The sequence below is a fragment of the Lepidochelys kempii genome, chromosome 5, assembly GCF_965140265.1.
Source record: "Lepidochelys kempii isolate rLepKem1 chromosome 5, rLepKem1.hap2, whole genome shotgun sequence".
Taxonomy (NCBI): domain Eukaryota; kingdom Metazoa; phylum Chordata; order Testudines; family Cheloniidae; genus Lepidochelys; species Lepidochelys kempii.
In genome coordinates this window covers 50,773,140-50,791,241 of record NC_133260.1, presented here as the reverse complement: position 1 = coordinate 50,791,241, position 18,102 = coordinate 50,773,140, and the positions used below count along the sequence as shown (strand labels likewise).

The 18,102-nt window shown below is 45.3% G+C and overlaps 1 protein-coding gene and 1 long non-coding RNA gene across 2 annotated transcripts in view; one reads left to right on the top strand and one right to left on the bottom strand.

The window, feature by feature from the left end:
- The window catches only part of LOC140911389 (uncharacterized), a 96,691-nt gene extending 78,702 nt beyond the window's left edge, over window positions 1–17,989 (bottom strand). Inside the window, exon 1 of the long non-coding RNA XR_012158932.1 lies at window positions 17,907–17,989. This is a non-coding gene — a long non-coding RNA (uncharacterized lncRNA). The remainder of the gene's footprint in view (window positions 1–17,906) is intronic.
- The window catches only part of MAP1B (microtubule associated protein 1B), a 97,632-nt gene continuing 96,817 nt past the window's right edge, over window positions 17,288–18,102 (top strand). Inside the window, exon 1 of the mRNA XM_073344314.1 lies at window positions 17,288–17,730. Coding sequence (XP_073200415.1) covers window positions 17,553–17,730 — 178 coding nt within the window. The 5' untranslated portion in view covers window positions 17,288–17,552. The remainder of the gene's footprint in view (window positions 17,731–18,102) is intronic.

Genomic DNA, 18,102 nt, shown 5'->3' with positions numbered 1-18,102 from the left:
ACAGAGCTGTGCCTTGAATCCTCCTGAGAGATCTCAGTGAAACTTTCATAGAGGTATTCCGCAAGGGAAGAGAATTCTGAATCTTAACTTTAGCTTTCCAGTGTGACTATATGGACAATGATACCTCTGTGTTTTTATCTGTAGCTGCTGCCATTCTGGGCTTGACCGGTTCCCCCTCTATGCCTGCAGAATGCTTGAACCAAATGAAGAGAAAGAAGCAGACTCAGGATGACATGTTCAGCAAGATCCTGCAACCAAGTGCTGTATCAGACCATGAGCAAAGGGCCTGAAGGATGAATAGTACAGAATATGTAGAAAGGGCCAGAAGCAGAAGTGGGAGATACACCATGACATAATGGGGTTTCTCTGGCAGTAAAGACAGATACTACAGACTCTCATTGTTCTCCAGATTCAACAGTCCCAGGCTTACCTCCCTTCTCAGTCCATGAAGAACTCCAGGCCTAGCACCTCCCTAAACCCTCCGTCAACACTCCATGTGGCATCAGGGGCTGCATCCCTGCCTCTGCCACTCCACACCAGGGAGACATTAACAACAACCACAGTTTCACATACACTGACATGTGAGAACCATGGTTGATGCATGTGTAGCTAAAATAGACATAAATGTTCCTTCTCCTTCTTTAAGATCTGTTCCATAAATTGATTAAGGCTTTAAATGTATTAGCTTTTAACTTGCACATTTTTAGGTGTTTTTGTTATTCAATAACATTCGGTTGTTTGGAAAACAATTCATCTTTATTAGTTCCCAATATATGCTGCAGAATGCCTGGTGGTAGTTGTTATTGTATACTGTGATATAGCTCAGAGGATCAGGGACAAAGACAGTGTTATAATCATAAATGTACACCAAGCACCAAATAATTCCTAACGGGCCCCCAAACTGCAGGGCTGGGTAGAGCACGGTACACCACAACGCATTACTGTGGCTCAATGTTAAAGTGCTCTTTCAAAGCCTCCCTGAGGCATACAGCTCTGCACTGAATTCTTCGCTGCTCCACCTCCACCCTGGCAGCAACTTTTCCCCTTTTCTTCACAGATATTATGCAGGACACAGTAGGTAGCTATAACCATTGGGATATTTTTCTCACTGAGATCCAATCTTGTGAGGAAACTACACCAGTGCCACTTCAATCTACCAGAAGCTCATTCAGCTGTTATTCTGCATCTGCTCAGCCTGTAGCTGAATCTTTCCTTGGTGCTGCTGAGCTGGCTGGTGTAGGGCTTCATGAGCCAGGGGATTAAGGGGCAGGCTGTGGCCCCCAGGGACCACTATTGACATTTCAACATCGCAAATAGTAATCTGCCAGTCAGGAAAGAGGCTTCTAGCTTTCTGAGCACTCCTGTGTTCTTAAAGATGTGAATGTCATGCATCTTCACGGACCAGCCAACGCTGATGCTGGTGAAGCATCCCCAGTTATCCATTTGAACTTGTATAACCATAGAAAAATAGCCCTTCCTGGTGATGTACTCTGTGGTAAGGTGATCGGGAGCCAAAATAGGGACAAGCATGCTGTCTATTGCTCCACTGCAGTTCAGGAACCCCACTGGTCAAAATCCATCCATTACGTCCTGCACATTGCTGAGAGTCGAAGACCTGCACGGCAGGAGATGACTTAAAGGCTTTGCACACTTGCATGAGAGTGGTTCCCACAGTGGATTTTCCACTGTTTGGTAGCAATCCAGTGTTGCACGTTTCCATGATGAGATCACCGCTCACTTCTTCACTGTCAGTGCAGCTCTCGTTTTGGTGTTCCTGTGCAGGAGGGCTGGGGAGAGCCTGGCAAACAGCTCCAGGGATGTGGCCTTGCACATCTGAAAGTTCTGTAGCCACTGCTCATCATCCCAAGCCTACATTACAATGGGATCCCACCAGTCAGTGCTCATTTCTTAGGCCCAGAAGCAACATTTGCAGCTACTCCATGAAGGCTAACAACAACCTTGTATCGGTTCTTGCTATACCTCACAGCAATTTGACCTCCAGTAAATCATGATGTTCCCCATGGCTCTTCTTGTGATTCTGTGTGTCCTGTGCTTGCAACGGTCATGACACTAGTGCAGAGCTGTGAAGGCTCCATGCTTCTGCCAGAGATGGCGGACAGAGACAAGTCCTGCGCGGGTTTGTGGGATTTTCAAAATAGGCAAGAAAATTATGGGATAAAGATGGTATTATGGGATGCGGAAAGTAGCATGATGGAACTTGACCCTGAAATCCCAGTCTCCTCTACACAACTCATTTCTGCCCCATTATGCTTTGCCAAAACTTCCCAAAAGACAGTGTGCTGGAAGGTGGTGAATTACACAGTGGGATACCTTCGCATGGTGCATCACATTGTACATTGAAACAAGCATTGTTGGAGAGTGTGCGCAGCACTGACACAAGGAGTCAAGTACACACATACACAAGCAATATACTAACTGCGGTGGTTATATGCCAACGTAACTCGTGTTGGCAAAAGTCTGTAGTGTAGACCTGCTCCTAAGGCCTGGTGTACAGCTAAACCTTAGGTTGACCTAGCTGTGTGACCTTAGGTGTGAAAAACTGACACCTCCAAGAGATGTAATTCACTAGCATAAACGGTAGACCAATGGAGGAATTCTTCCATTAACCTAACTACTGCCTCTCAAGGGGTAGATTAATTACAGTGACAGAACCACCCGCCACCCCCCCATTACTGGGGCAAATGTCTGTAATATGGTGCTATAAAGGCACACGTGCAGCACTGTAGCTGTACTGTCTGTAGTGTAGACATACCCCAAGTTATAGCAGCCTCCTGGGACAGCCAGGAATCTCTCAGCAGTGCTGCTTGCTGTGGCCCTGCCCCTGCCAGCCAGGCCTGCCCCCTCCTGCCCCTATGCCAGAGCTTGTGATGGGGTCCTTGAAAGGCAGTCATCCGCAGTGCCTGTGACAGAGAAATCTTACCTGGGCCACAAATGAGGCTTTTAGAGCCCTTGATACCATTCTGGGCCTTTTATGCATCATAAAGGTGTTAGAGCATGATGAGAATCTGACCTCAGAAGTATCAGCATTTATACCTCAATCATTTATATTGCTTACAGAAAGAATCTTTATCAAACTGATATCTGTTATTTTTATTAATATAGTATTTAGTCCAGAGGTGGGCAAGCTACAGTCCGTGGGCCACGTCTGGCCCGCAGGACCCTCCTGCCTGGCCCCTGAGCTCCTGGCCCGGGAGGCTAGCCCCCGGCCCCTCCCCCACAGCCTCAGCTCACTACGCCGCCAGCGCAATGCTCTAGGGGGTGGGGCTGCGAGCTCCTGGGGCAGCACAGCTGCAGAGCTCGGCCTGACCAGGTGCTCTGAGCTGTGCAGTGCGTGGCTGGCTCCAGCTGGGCACCGCCAGCCACCAGTGCTCCAGGCAGCGTGGTAAGGGGGCAGGGAGCAAGGGGGTTGGAGAGAGGGATGGGGAGTTCAGGGTGGTGGTCAGGGGGTGGGGGTGTGGATAGGGGTCGGGGCGGTCAGAGGGCAGGGAACAGAAAGGGTTGAATAGGGGCAGGAGTTCCGGGGGGGCAGTCAGGAAGGAGGGGGGGTTGGATGGGGTGGTGGGGGGCAGTCAGGGACAAGGGTTCCGGGGGTAGTCAGGGGACAGGGAGAAGGGGTGGTTGGATGGGGGCAGGGGTCCCGGGGGGTGCCATCAGGAAAGAGAGGAGGGGTTGGATGGGGCAGTGGGGGGCAGTCAGGGGTGGGGGTTCTGGGGACGGTCAGGGGACAGTGAGCAGGGGGAGGTGGATGGGGCAGGAGTCCCAGAGGGGGGCGTCAGGGGGTGAGAAGCGGGGTGGGATGGGGGTAGGGGCCGGGCCACGCCTGGCTATTTGGGGAGACACAACCTCCCCTAACCGGCCCTCCATACAATTTCCAAAACCCAATGGGGTCCTCAGGCCAAAAAGTTTGCCCGTCCCTGATTTAGTCCCTGTTTTCATCATCCGATTACCTTGTGTTTTTATTGTGAAATACCAGCATTGGTAAGAGTGGTGCTTTTGTGATAGAGAACAAACCAGCTATAGAATGACTTCCATTCCATTCCAAACAGCTTTAACTCTGTATGTGCTGCTGTGAGAACTATTGGATGATGAGAGGTAACCCACATCCCTAATATCTGATAAAGGTGTGGGATCACCATCTGCCTGCACTACGTAGATGCAGAGGAAAAAGAGACAAAACAACATTTCCAATTAAACATGCACATTAATGTCTTCTCCCCCTCTTGGACATCCTGAACATCAATGGATGTTTCAGAAACTTGAAACCAGCAGGTTGACTTCATCTGTGTTCTTAGCCCTGTAGTTTTATTTGAATTATAAAGGTTCAGATGAATACTGGGGATGAAATCCTGACTCCACTGAAGTCAGTGACAAAATTCCCATTCATTTCAAAGGGGCCAGTATTTTACTCTCAAACTTCAATCAAACCTGGAGAATCATACCATTTTCATAATGAAATCAGTGAGTTTCAGCCACCACCCTACCTCCCCAAAATCCTCAGGACCATCTATTTACCATTCATTGATTGTTTATTCAGAAGGTTGATGTCCAGTATTTTCTAACGTTGGGCACCCAAAAATTGAAGCACTCCAAATCACCTAGTCACTTTTGAACATCTAGGCCTTTAGCTTTAATGAAAAAATTAGTAACTGATGATAATTATTTTCCTCCTAATAAGATTTAAACATTTTATACCCTAGCTACTATATATTAATTTACCTATTGTTTATATAATTTGCATCATATTCTTCAAACCTATTTTTAATGGTTATCTTTGGGAATATTTGTGTCACTGTTATTTTAATATCATATTTTAGATTAATATGTACTTTGTTCTTCTTTTAAATCAATCATGTAATCATTGTCATGGAAACACAGGGTGTATGCAGCATAAGCAATAACACACAGGGCCAGATCCTTGAGCCCATTAAGGCTGCTTTGCACCTTTCTGGAAGCCAAGACTAAAGAAATGTGTTTTATGCAAGAAATTACATAAATTAGTCCTCTACTAAATCTGTAGAGCCACCAGGGCTCAATTCTACCCCACATTAAAGCCAATGGGATTTTTCCATTGATTTCAATAGGATCAGGATTGGGCCAAGTCAGGAACTATGTTTTGAAAAATTTCAGTTAGCCCTGTAAATGTGTATGCAGTTAAAAGTTAACCAACAGCAAATGAAAGGATTCATTTTATACCTGTATCTGCGTATTTTGAACACCCAGCTATTTGGAAATGAAACCTTTAATATGTAACTCAACTGCATAAAAATGAATGCAACTATCTTAAACATTTCTGATAGACACCTTTAGAAAATACTTGAGACTGCTTCTATGTGATTATTACTTGCATGGAATGAGATTGGATTCAAACAACTGGCTCCTGCATTGGACATGAATTCCCTAGAAATGGCTAGTACGTACCACTTGATGCTTCATTGCCCAGGCCCGCTCTCCAAAAGCCTGTATGCCTCTGGTTTCTTTTTCATCTTTTATATTAACAATAACAAATTCAGTACAGGACATTACCTAGGGATTGATGACCAGACAGGGTTAATGGTCTTTGGCTCTGCCTTGGGCCATCAACTCCTCCCAGTCAGTTATTAATCCAAAAGAAATGCCCCAGACCTTGATCATTACTACTTAAATCAATACCAATCTGGTCACAGAGCTGATGAGTTCTAAGCAAGGTGGTTAGAATGTGATAACTGCATAGCTATGGGCAAATCAGATCATTCCATTTTATGTGTAAAAAGAATCCTTCCAGATGGTGAAAAGCAATTGGCTTTATGCCTAACAACTCACCTAGGTGTTCTGGCATTGCATAATAAAACACTACTTGTCATGTCTTGTTGCTTAATTATTGTTATTGGCTTTCAGAATTGCCGGAAACTTGACATACTGCTTAATGAGGTTAGTTTAACTGAAGGCATTATACCACATGTATAGAATACTGTATTGCTTTAAAAAACAAATATATTATTTCACCCGCCTTTTACATTTTGTCTGGAAAAGTCTGTTTACAATAGGGGTTTTCATTTTGTATTTCAAATTTAAGATATGATAAACTTTACTTACCAAGGAGGCAGTGTGGTCTAGTGGATAGAGAACGGGACTGGGATACAGGATACCTGTGGGGCGGGGGGGCGGTCTATTCTGGTTCAGACACTGACCTACTGAGTGACTTTGGGTAAGTCACTTCACCTCCTTGTACCTCTGTTTCCCTATCCATAAAAAGGGGTTAATTATACTTGTCGACTTTGTAAAGCACTCTGAGATTTACTGATGAAAAGTGCTACCTAAAAGCTAGGCGGTATTATTAATGTTGTAGTTTAGCATGCCCAAGAGTTGTCTAGACAATAGACTAGGAGATCCTTTAGGGGAGTAAATAAGAATCCAAAAGGAAACTGATCATCTGTTTTTCTCTTTTATGTTAGGAGAATACATCTTTCAGTTGTTTGCTTACTGACATCATTTCCCCTGCTTTCTAAAAATAAGCCACATTAGGATAATTATATGGCTGCTAAAGTAAGAAACTGAACTGAGTGAGATTAGGAGATAATTGTTTAAGAGGAAAATATACATGTAGGAAACAGAGGTGAAGAAGAAAATAAATGTAGAGATACATGTAGCTCACATGTACCTCTGATTTGACTTTTCTGAACAAGGGTTGCAGAATCAGGACAATAATAATAAACACAAAAATGAATAAGAAGTTACTGGTTCTTTGAGCTGTGTGTCCCTATGGATCCTCCACTGCAGGTGTGTTTGCGTCCCTGCGCTGCCAATTGGAGAACTTTGGTAGCCCGTGCATGTGCTTCTGCCTCCCCCTGCCCCGTGCTCTGCCACAAGGCTAATCCGCGTTGCATGGGTGAACTCTCCACAGTTCCTTCTCTACTGCAGAGTGTATGATGAGAACTCCAAAGTCGAGGGGAGGAGGGTGGGTCATGGAGCACTGGTAGGGACACACATCTCGAAGAACCATCATTATTGCACTAGGTGAGTAATTTCTTCTTCGAATAGTGTCACTATGCATGCTCCACTGTAGGTGATTCCTGAGCAGTATCCCCCCACTGGAGGCTGGGGCTTCAGAGTCGAGTCTGTTATAGATGATAATACTGTGGCACCAAATCTGGCATCTGCAGCAGAGTCCCCCAGGATGGCATTGTGTTCTGTAATGGTATGTGCAGAAGCCCATGTAGCTGCTCTGTAGAGTTCAGATATAGGGACACCCTTGGAGAAGGCAACTGATAAGGAAAACGATCCCGTAGAATGTGCGCAGATTGTAAATAGGGATGGTAAACTGCAAATCTGATAACAGAGTGCGATGCAGTTCAAGACCCATGTAGAGACTCTTTAAGCTGAAATCGCTGTGCCTCTAGATCTGTCTTCGATGGAGAGGAAGCGTCTCGGAGATTTTCTAAAAACTCTTGTCCTATCCAAATAAAAGGCTAAGGCTCTCCTTACGTCAAGCGGATTGGGGATGGCTTCCCTATTATCCTGGTGAGGCTTGGGATAAAAGGTTGGAAGGTGAATGAATTAGTTCACATGAAATGCAGAAGTCACTTTGGGGGTGAACTTTGGATGTGATCTAAGCATGACTTTGTCAAGGAAGAACACTAAGAAGGGGGATGCGCCATTAGGGCCACTATCTCCTCGATCCTTCTTGCCAAGGTAATGGCGATCAGGAATTCCATCTTCATGGAAAGGTGAGTTAAAGAACAAGTGGTCATGGGTTCAAAGGGTGGTCTAGTCAGTCCTTTTAACAGTAGATTGAGATTCTATTGGGGTAGATTGATTGGGGTAGGAAGCCTGGGTTGGGGAGACGTTTGCTATACCTTTGAGAAATGACTTTGTAGTCAGGTGGGAAAAAATTTAGTATCCTTCTATCTGCTGGTGGAAGGTCACTATTGCTGCAAAGTATATTTTCTAAGGCTTAAACAATCATCACCAAAGTGACTATCTTGAATTTCTGAGCCTTGACAAATTTGTTGAGCACTTTGTGGTTTAGTATGGGTACCCAAGAAAAAGGAAGGTTGGAGATCAAGAAGTAGCGAGAGTAAAAGTCTTTGCCTCTTAGATGTGGGGCTGATTCTGTGGCTCCGATGCTGAGGGAGGAGATGATCTATCTCTTGCCATAACAGGCTCTTGTGAGAAGGGTCCCTGAAGATGGACGGGGAAGGTATGGAGGTGAAATGGAGGGAGTACCCATCTTGAATAACCTCCAGTACCCATTTGTCAGAGGTTATCCATTCCCAGGTGCTGCGGAATGAGGTGAGATGGCATCCATCAGGATGAGAGAGGTTTTCCAGCATTGGATGGTATTGAAGAGAGTGGTCTGATGGTATCTCAACCAACTCATCAAAACTGTCATTATGAGGTGAATGGCTGTGAGGAAATAGGTTGAGTGCCCAAAGGTTCCGTTTGAAGAACCTGGACTTCTTTTTCTGGGATTCATACAAGCGTTGGGATGAATATTGTGACAATATTGGGGCCTGAACAAAGGCTGAGGACTATATTTTCTCTTCTGCCCAGGTATATCGATTCCAAGCTATCGAAGAATGGCCGTGGTGTCTTTCAAAGTGTGGAGGAAAGAGGCTGTCTTTTCTGTGAACAGCGTTGTGCCTTCAAAAGGTAGGTCCTTAACAGTTGTTTGCCCCTCTTTGGGGAAACCACATAAGTGCAGCTAAGGGGCTCATCAGATCATGATGGCAGTGGAGATGGAACATTCCACTGTATCAGTTCCACTGAGTGCAGACTGGAGTGATGTCTTTGCCACCAGTTGATCTTCATTAATGATAGCTTTGAATTGATCTTTGTGAGAATCTGGGAGCTGCTCAATAAAGGAATTGAGTTTTGAGTAGTTGATGTAATCATATTTTGCCATTAAGTCTTGCTCTTTTGCAATATGGAACTGTAGAGTGGCTGATGAGTATATTTTTCTCCCCCCAAAATTGAGGCGCTTCCAGTTCCGGTCATAGGGGGTATATTTCAGGTGATGCTGATGGCCTGGAGTTTACTGTGTCCACAGTGATTGAATTAGGGGGCGGATAAGAGAAGAGAAATTCCATGTCTTTTGCTGGCATGGAATATTTTTTTATTGGCCCACTTGCATGTTGGCAGGACTGATGCAGCGGTCTGCCATATGAGTTCAGCAGCGTCCAGGAGAGCCTTGTTAATAGGGAGTTCTACTCTGGACAAGGCAGAGGAGTGTAAAATGTCCAATAGTTTATGGTGTGACTCAGTCACCTCTTGTAATGGTAGTTGTAATGCATCTGCCACCCTCTAAGCTAGCTCCTAGAAAAGCTTGATGCCCTCTGCCAACAATGGTGGAGGGGGCATCACTGTCTCATCTGATGAAGAGGAGAAGTTATTCTGGGAGGTAGCCTCTTGTTCCTCTCTTAACTGTTCAGGGGGCTTGGATACCCTTGATGCAGTGGCCAAAGGAGGGTGTCTCATCGGCTCCTAATAGGCCAAGTTAGAGTTATGGGAGGCACGGTGTCTATGTTCCTGCCAAGTGTCCCAGTAAGGCCATTGAGAGTGTGGGAAGGGTCCCAGAGGTTGGTACCACAGCTGCCCATACCAAGGAGGCTGGGTGTCAGAGGGACGGTACGGTTGAGGTCCATACTGGAAATTGGTACCATAGGGTGGATGAGAGGAGTGACGGGAGACTGTTTCCTTGCTCACTGTCTGACTCAGCACTCAAAAATGGGGGTGCATGGTATGATGCCACCAGTGAGTCTGGAGCTCTGGATGGACTCGGTACAGGAGGGCCCAGAACCGAGTACAGGTGAATCTGGTGCTTCAGGCACCAAAAGGTCTGTCGCATACTGGAAGTCTGGCAGTGCTGTAGGCATTGGTACCAGTGGTGGTTGGCAGTGCTGAGATGTCAGTTCCAAAGAGTTGGCGATGTAGTCCTGGCGATGTTGGCGATGTAGTCCAGTTCCAATGTCTCGTGTGCCGACGATGGTACTAACGTCTATGTCCACACTGAAGGAGCCTTCCCCAAGGTGAACTCTCTAGTTTTCTCACGCCCAGTCGATACTGATGATTCCTTGCCTGTGCCCATTGAGTTCTTAGGCAGCCCCACTTTTTCTGTCAGGGTGGTACCATGTGAGTTCTGCGTACTGGATTTAGACAGCTTTGGTGTCTTTGGTAGTGATGATACCAAACGAGCTGGAAATGGTTTTCAGCTCGGTCAGGGCTCAGTGTGGGGACTCTCAGCCCTTTTCTTAGAAGCCTTAGGTGAGTAGCTCGTGGTTGTCTTTATAGGTTCACCTCCCTTAGATGACAGGTTTCAGAGTAACAGCCGTGTTAGTCTGTATTCCCTTAGATGTAGAGGGTTGCGGTGAAGATCCCTGTGGTCCAGAGTCTTGGCACAGCTCTGAGGGTGGTTGGAGTGCCACTTCCATTGGAAGGTCAGTTCTCTATCTCTGTTCAATTATTGGCATAAACCACCCTTCTGGGGGATTTGGTTCTCTCCCAGGCAATGGATGCCCTGAGAATGTCAGACAGTTACTGGGATAGATTCTTTGCAACTGCGACACTTCTTAAAGCCCAGTGAACCTGGAATACCCTGTCCAGGGGAGGTCCCCAGATGGAGGGGGAGGTCAAAGAAAAATAAAGTTTAAAGTAAAGCTTTTTTTTTTTTTGGTTAAATAAAAAAAAGATAAAGGAGTGAAAAAGAAAAAAGGAAGCTCTAAAAGGGTAGCTAAAGTAGAGAAACAATTAGCAATTCTATAGAAGGTAATGATCTGCTAACGGACAGCTCAGGCTCCATCCCTAGACAGGGTGGTTAAAAAGGAACTGAGGTGGGTTTGCCCCTGCAACACTGGTTAGCCTCGTGAGGAGCAAGGGGATGAGAGGAAGTGGGGTAGTGCGTGCACAGATGCACCAGCTGAACGGACACTGCTACCAAAGTTCTTCGATCAGCCGTGCATGAAAGCAGACACACCTACAGTGGAGCATCCATAGGGACAGTACTCGAAGAAGAATCCTTGGTGCTGATATAGGTCTTCCCAGCTATTGATCTCAAAGAGCTTTACAAAGATGAGCAGGTGTTATCATCCCCATTTAACAGATGGGAAAATGAGAGTAAAGTTTGGCTTTATGTAAATTTATTTACGTAACCTATGTAAAATGGAACCTTATTACTTAACAGATCTGCTCTGTGTGTATTCAGAGTGACGCCTGTTTACTGACTAAAATAACATTTTACTACTACTCATTCCCATTAGCAGTGCAGAACAAGTACAGCTCTTGGAAAATGAGCTGGATTCTAGTCTGGTTTATGCATCATCAACAGGGGTGTTAATTAAATTCTGAGTGCAAAATCTTTATCGTTCTTGATGCATGAAACAGCTTTATTGGATTCTAGGGTGAGTTTGTAGAACTGGCACTTAGAACATCTATCTAGTTCTAAACTGAAGCTGTGTGGTCTGGAAGCCATTGAGAGGCAAGAGTGAAACTCCACTTTAAGTGACTGACTAAAAGTCACACAACAAGTCAATCAGAGTCAGAAATAGATCCAAAGTCTCATTTTCTCAGCCTAGTAATCTTTCCACTGTATCAGATGCACAGGCCAATGAATCACTTGTAATATATTGGACTGTCTCTTGGGACACCTGGGTTTGTGAGTAGCCTGGAGAAACTGCTCCCCAAAGGAGTGGAGTTCAGTTACATCACAGTGCAACCAATCCTAAAAACCCTTGTTCATGATAGTAGGCCCACCACTTTTCAGACTCAGAACCAGGGTGACATGTTGGGACACTGAAGGGAGGAAGTTCAAGAGCAGCAGGCTGTACAGCAATCTTAGGAGATGATGATGCAGTCTTTGCTCACAAAAATAGTTCCATTGATTACAGTGATTAAGGGCTGTGTGGTAAATCCTTAGTACTGAGGGCTGGCTAATGGTTACTGACCATTTTTTCTAAGTGTCTGAAGGAGAAGGTGCAAGCTCTTATGATAAAGATAGCTGGGGGAATCACAGAGGGCCTATGGGGAAATGCTGGGGTGGATTATGACTATGCCTTGATGTCCAGGGCTGAAGTCTACCAGTAAAAGCAGAAAACTTTCATTTTAAGACCATTATGTTTATTGGAGAAGGAAAGATGGCATATTGGGCTCAATCCTGCCCTGATGTCAATGGGAGGTACATTGTGTGGCAGACTTTGGCCTGTTGTTTTCCCACTGGTGAATGTATTGCCTTTGCCCAGGCTACATCTGGGACCCCGACTCCTATTGCTTCCCATGCTGGCCTCTCCCCTCAATCAGTGAGGGCACGTTTGATGCCCCTTTATTTTCCTTCTTTCTCCCATTCCCATACGCGGGCCTTTTTTTCAGAATTGCCCATAGAATATGCATGGAATTATCTTCTACACCTGGTTCGCAAAGCTGCCCCCCTCTTTATTCATATCCTTCCTGAACTGTTGCTTCTTCCATGATACCCACCAGTCGTGAGTCCATAGCAACCATCATCACCAACATAAAAAAAGGACTCAGTCATGCCATTTTAGCACAGACTCGTGTAGAGAAGAGAACTAGTCAAGTTGGGGAAAGCTTAAGAGTTTGGTGAGGGCTGTATCCACCACAGCACTCTGCAGTATTCAGTCCACCCTGGCAACAGTAGACCAGCAATGTGTTTGACTAGCCACCAGCTCTGATATTTTTGTACAAGGATAGCATTCTCACCCTAAGGTGACATTCAGAAAGGGTATTCCAGAAAAGCCATTTAATGCTAAAGTTCTAAGCAATCCATCATCATCAGAAGAGAACCCACTCTGTCTGTCACTAGATCACATACAATACATAATCACATTTCCAAATTTGGAAAAAAACTCCTTTCTGTTAGTCATTATCTTTCTGCATATAAAACTGCCTACACAAATGTCACTTCTAAACTGATTATATTGAGGCAATCCCAAATTCCAGGTTTCCCCTATACCCAGCACAAGTTTTCAAAAAATGACAGGCAGAAGAATCAGGACCTTGCTTGCTGGCTGCCCTGATATTTTGAGGGAGATCAGCCTGTGCAAAGGAGAGAAGATTTTCCTTAAAGGTGTTGACAGTCTAGTCAAAGCTTTCTGCAGAGACCTTGGCTCTTATGTTCATGAGGTTGGAGATAATATGCAATGTCTCAAGCATCCATTCTTCATCTAGGTGTGGTGGTGGTGGCAATGGGGGCTCCAGTAGTGAGAGAGACAGAAACCATTTTAGGACAACTGGAAGAAGTCCCAGGAGAGAAAATGCTGGAGCAGACTGCCAAGCAAACATGATAGTCTGGGAAGATGTAGAGTGAAAGCACTGGTATCAAAGTGGGACAGAGTCAGTGTATGTCTACACTGCAATAAGGAGGTGTGATTGCACCTTATGTCGCCATATCTGAGCTAGATCAAAGCTTGCTCTGGTAACAACAGCAGTGAAGCCTTGGCAGCATGGGCAGGAGTCACTCAAATACATACTTTGGGACCTGTGTGGGGTTGTACTCCGTCAGACAGACCATGCTAAATCAAAAGCTAGCTTGAGTATGTCTACACAAGTTGCAATCCCACCATCTGACAGCAGTGTAGACATACCCTTAGGGAGAGTTTTCCAGAATCAAATATATTTCACCATCAGAAATTTTTCCTAATATTCAGCCTAAATTTATGCCTTGTTAAATTTCATTTCGGTGCTCCTAGTTATAATCCCATATACCTCACTATTCTCACTGTTTACCCCCTTCCAATTCAGGCTGAACGTGGACCAAGAACAGAGCATATGCAGGATTAATAATATCACCAGATCCCCAAGATGAAAATACAGGCTTATGTGTATCATTTGGGTACCAAGCAATTGGGTACCAAGTAAAAAATGGATCAGTAACATGAACTTTAAACATTTTTTCAACAGTTGATACCCGTTACCGTCTTTCTACATCTGTATGTGTGCAGTCTAAATTCATTTAGCTATTTCTTTATCCAAAATAGTATATTTATGTAATTTTTCTGCAGCTAGGAAGCTGAAATATTTTTGAAACACTGAATGCCATGTGACATTAAGTCAGCTTTTCACAGTTCATCTTCTCATTTCACCTGACTGACGATCTGGTGATTATGCTTTCAGATTTTATTGTTACTTGTAAAGAAGACAACTTCTATTCAGGTAAGAAAAGTGTAGGGTACAAGGACAAAGTTTTATTTGTTTTGTAATTCAAAATGCCAACAAACAAGCTTCAGGGCAAGTTATTGTCACATGAACATCAACCATGTAAACCGTGAATCTGAATCTGCAACCTTCTCCAAGAGCCATATCCATGAAGCTAGAACTGCATTTGTAACAAGCATGCTATTGGCCCCAATTTTACCTTAGATCTGCCAGTTGTATGTGCTTGTGAGTATTGAAGGAATGCAAAACATCTATGAGCCAGACTCAGCCCTCAGAGATCAGATAGAGACAAAACTGGTGTTTTTTTTTTTTTCTTCCAAACGGTAGCATCTGGCCCTTAGGGTTTTTAATATACCTACCAGCTCCTACCACAATATCACAAATTGTCATAGTTCATTTTCTGTAATATGTTATATTTATATAGTCTGTGGCAACATCATATAAAACACAAGACTACGGAAGCATATGCCTCAGCAGGCTACCTTAGGTATACTTGTATCATATACATATATTTATGGGGTTTTTTGGTTTACTTTGTTTTCTTTAAGTAAACCTTATTGCTTACAATCTCAACAGATAATTTTCCCACAGTTGTTTGTTTCTGTTGTGGACAGAGTTTTGTTTTTTTTTTAAACAGAAGGCACTAAGTCACCCAGGTAATGCACCTTGTGTGATTAATGCTATGAAATGCATTTCATGTACTTAACCTGTTGTGACTGTGATGTGTGAAAAATCTTTTACCCTTATATTTGGAAAAAAGGAGTACTTGTGGCACCTTAGAGACTAACCAATTTATTTGAGCATGAGCTTTCGTGAGCTACAGCTCACTTCATTGGACATCCGATGAAGTGAGCTGTAGCTCACGAAAGCTCATGCTCAAATAAATTGGTTAGTCTCTAAGGTGCCACAAGTACTCCTTTTCTTTTTGCGAATACAGACTAACACGGCTGTTACTCTGAAACCTTATATTTGGGAATCACTATCACTCTGTTTTGTAAACATTAAGTAAAATACCTTTTTAGATGTACCCTCTCCTCACCTTATGGGCTAAATTCTTGCAGGTAATACACATGTAGTATGCATACCAGAAAACCTGTATGTAGCAGTGGGAGAGAATGTTGGAAGTTGCCTGCCTCTGTGCAGGATCCTCCACAAAATTTTAGAGACCTCTCAGCGTGTTTGTAACTGAAATAGTGTATATGTGGGCATGAGTATAACAGGGCTTGGCTATGGGGAAGCTAGCATCATCCATGTGTATTTGTGTGCCCACATGTATCAACACAGACCAGTGCAACCATGCCATGAAAACTCTACTCTCAGCAGGAAAAAACTATAGTCACAACTGGTAGAATATGGTTCATATTAGTGACACTTTTCCAGCATATTTGTGTCCATTAAGACTGTCTGTTTTAGGAAAATTGCTTTCAATTGTTTTGTACAGTTTTTTCCATTGAGTCTTCTGGGTTTACATGACATGGCTGTCAAAATGCTTGTGCCCAGTCTACAACACAATTTACATGGCTAGTAGCACCAGGGAAACTATACAGATGCAGGAAAATGGCTCAGAAATGTTAGTATAGATGCACTGTTAGAGGTCAGTTTCCTCACATTAGCCAGAATTTGGCATGCTCTCTGTGTTTATCTGGAGAAGGTTTATTCATGTTAGAAACACATGACTATATGGACCATATTGCTTGTCTTGTTATAACTATTTCATAGTGAATAGGCAGGAGACATGGAATTTATTCTTGGTTTTGTCACTGATCTGCTCTGTGACCTTGGGCAAGACACTTCACTTCTCTGTGCCTCTGTTTTCTCTCCCACCCTTCCTCTGTCTTGCTTACTTGGACTGTAAACTCATCCGGATAAAGACTGTCTCTGTGTTTATACAGCACCTAGCATAATGGAGTCCTGATCTTGGTTGGGGCCTCTAGGCCCTACTCTAATACCAATTCATTATTACTGTTATTTGTAACATCTGAAATACTTGTTTGTTATAGTGACTACAGAGTGTTGTAAAAATAAAAATACACGTTTTGGGAACATAGGAGTTGTCATACTTCATGAGAACAATGGTCCCTTCAGCTGAGATTCCTGTGTTTGACAGTAGCCAGTGCCAACTGTTTCAGAGGAAATTGCATTAAACCCTGCATGAAGTAGTAATGGGATAACCTCTACCCAGTTGAGAAGAAGCTTATCCTGTGGGCAGTTTATCTTTATGCACTGGAGCATAAGAATTTAGATCCCTTCCAAATTTACTATTGTAATTCTGGGTGTGTTCTTTCATAAGTCACTGGTGGAGCTCTGGCTCAAATTGTTTATGCAGGGACTGAGTTTTTTGTAGTCTATCCAAAGCATCATGGAAGGACCACTTCCTAGGAGTGAATCCTGTATCTACAGAGCACTGCCTATGTTAACAAAGGCCTTAGTTTCAGAATGTTTGATTATGGTAACTGGTTTTAAAATAAAAAGACTTAAAGGGAACGTCTGAATTCCCCCTTGTAAAAACACGCTACAGTATTCTACAGTAACTTCCCCAAGTTCTGCAGCAGTATTATGGTGCAATGCAGGAGTCTGGACAATTACTACTGTAGATTATTGCTGTACATACTTTTATTATAAGGGACATTATCTTTGTGAATGGAGATCGGACCTAAACCAAAATCCTCAGGGTAAGCACCCCGTTCCAGAAGGTGACCTGTGGCGCTGCACTTCGTGACTGGCTCTATTTAAAATAGGCGAAAGCGAAAGTCCACACATGGATGTGGGTGCGCATTTTGTGGCTAGGGTCCCTATGGAGTTGTGACAGGCAGGGGCAAAGGAGGGTGCCCCGTGAAGGTACTGCTCTCATGCAGTTTTGGAGAGGAAAAGCCCTGTGCTACCCCAGCTGAGGACTGGGGAGGGGGGTCAGCTTTGGCCTGAACTTTGCTCCTCGGCTGCCCTCTCGCTGGGGGTCTGTGTGCTGAGGCTGGGGGGGAGGGGTGGAGGTTGCGCTGCAAAGGCAGGGCAGTTTGCTGGACCCCAGGCCCCCCCCCACACACACACACACCTTGCTCAGCCTTGGGCATTGTTTGCACACCTCGTCCCTTCTGCTTCCGGAGGCAGCGCCGGGGATGATTTGCTGCAGATGACATCAGCTGTGGATGCTGGAACGGCGGCAGCAGCAACGCGCCGGGATGTGCTGGGTCCCCTCCTCCTCCCCGGGTCCCAGCCCTGCACCGTCTCGGTATAAAAGCGCCGCCGCCTCCCCGCCCGCCCTCACTCTCCTGCTGCCCGCAGCCCGGCACCACTCGGCAGCTCCGCGCCGAGGAGGGAGGCACCGCTGGAGATAATCCTTTCCCTCCCTGCCCCCCGCCCCGAGCAGCAGCAAGAGGAGGAGAGGGGCTGGCAGGATGGCGACCGTGGTGGTCGAAGCGGAGCCGGACCCGTCTTGTAGCATCCCCAACCCCGCGTCCCCCACGCCCAGCCTCTCGCACCGCTTCCTCGACAGCAAATTCTACCTGCTGGTGGTCATCGGCGAGCTCGTGACCGAGGAGCACCTGAGGCGAGCCATCGGCAACATAGAGCGAGGTAAGGTGCCCGGCCCGCCCCGAGAACAGCCCTTCTGCTGCGGGTGGGAGGCACGGGGACAACCACAGGTTGCACAGAAGTCCTTGCTGTTGTCTCCTCTTTGGAGACCCTTCCCCCCCCTCCCTTTTTATCGGCCATAAATGCCCCCGGTTCGGCGCCCGCCCTTGGCTCCTCACCGTCTGCCACGAGCGGGGCTGCAGCTCGCAGCGTCCGGCGCCAGGAGTCAAGATGTTGCCTTCACTAAACCACAAGGAGAAAAGAATCTGATGCAACCACTCCCTTTGCTCGGAGGGGGGAAAATCCTCCTCTCCGAGCTGCAGCGCTAACAGTTGGCAACGGGGCTAGCCCAGCCCAGCCAGGCTTCAACCTCCT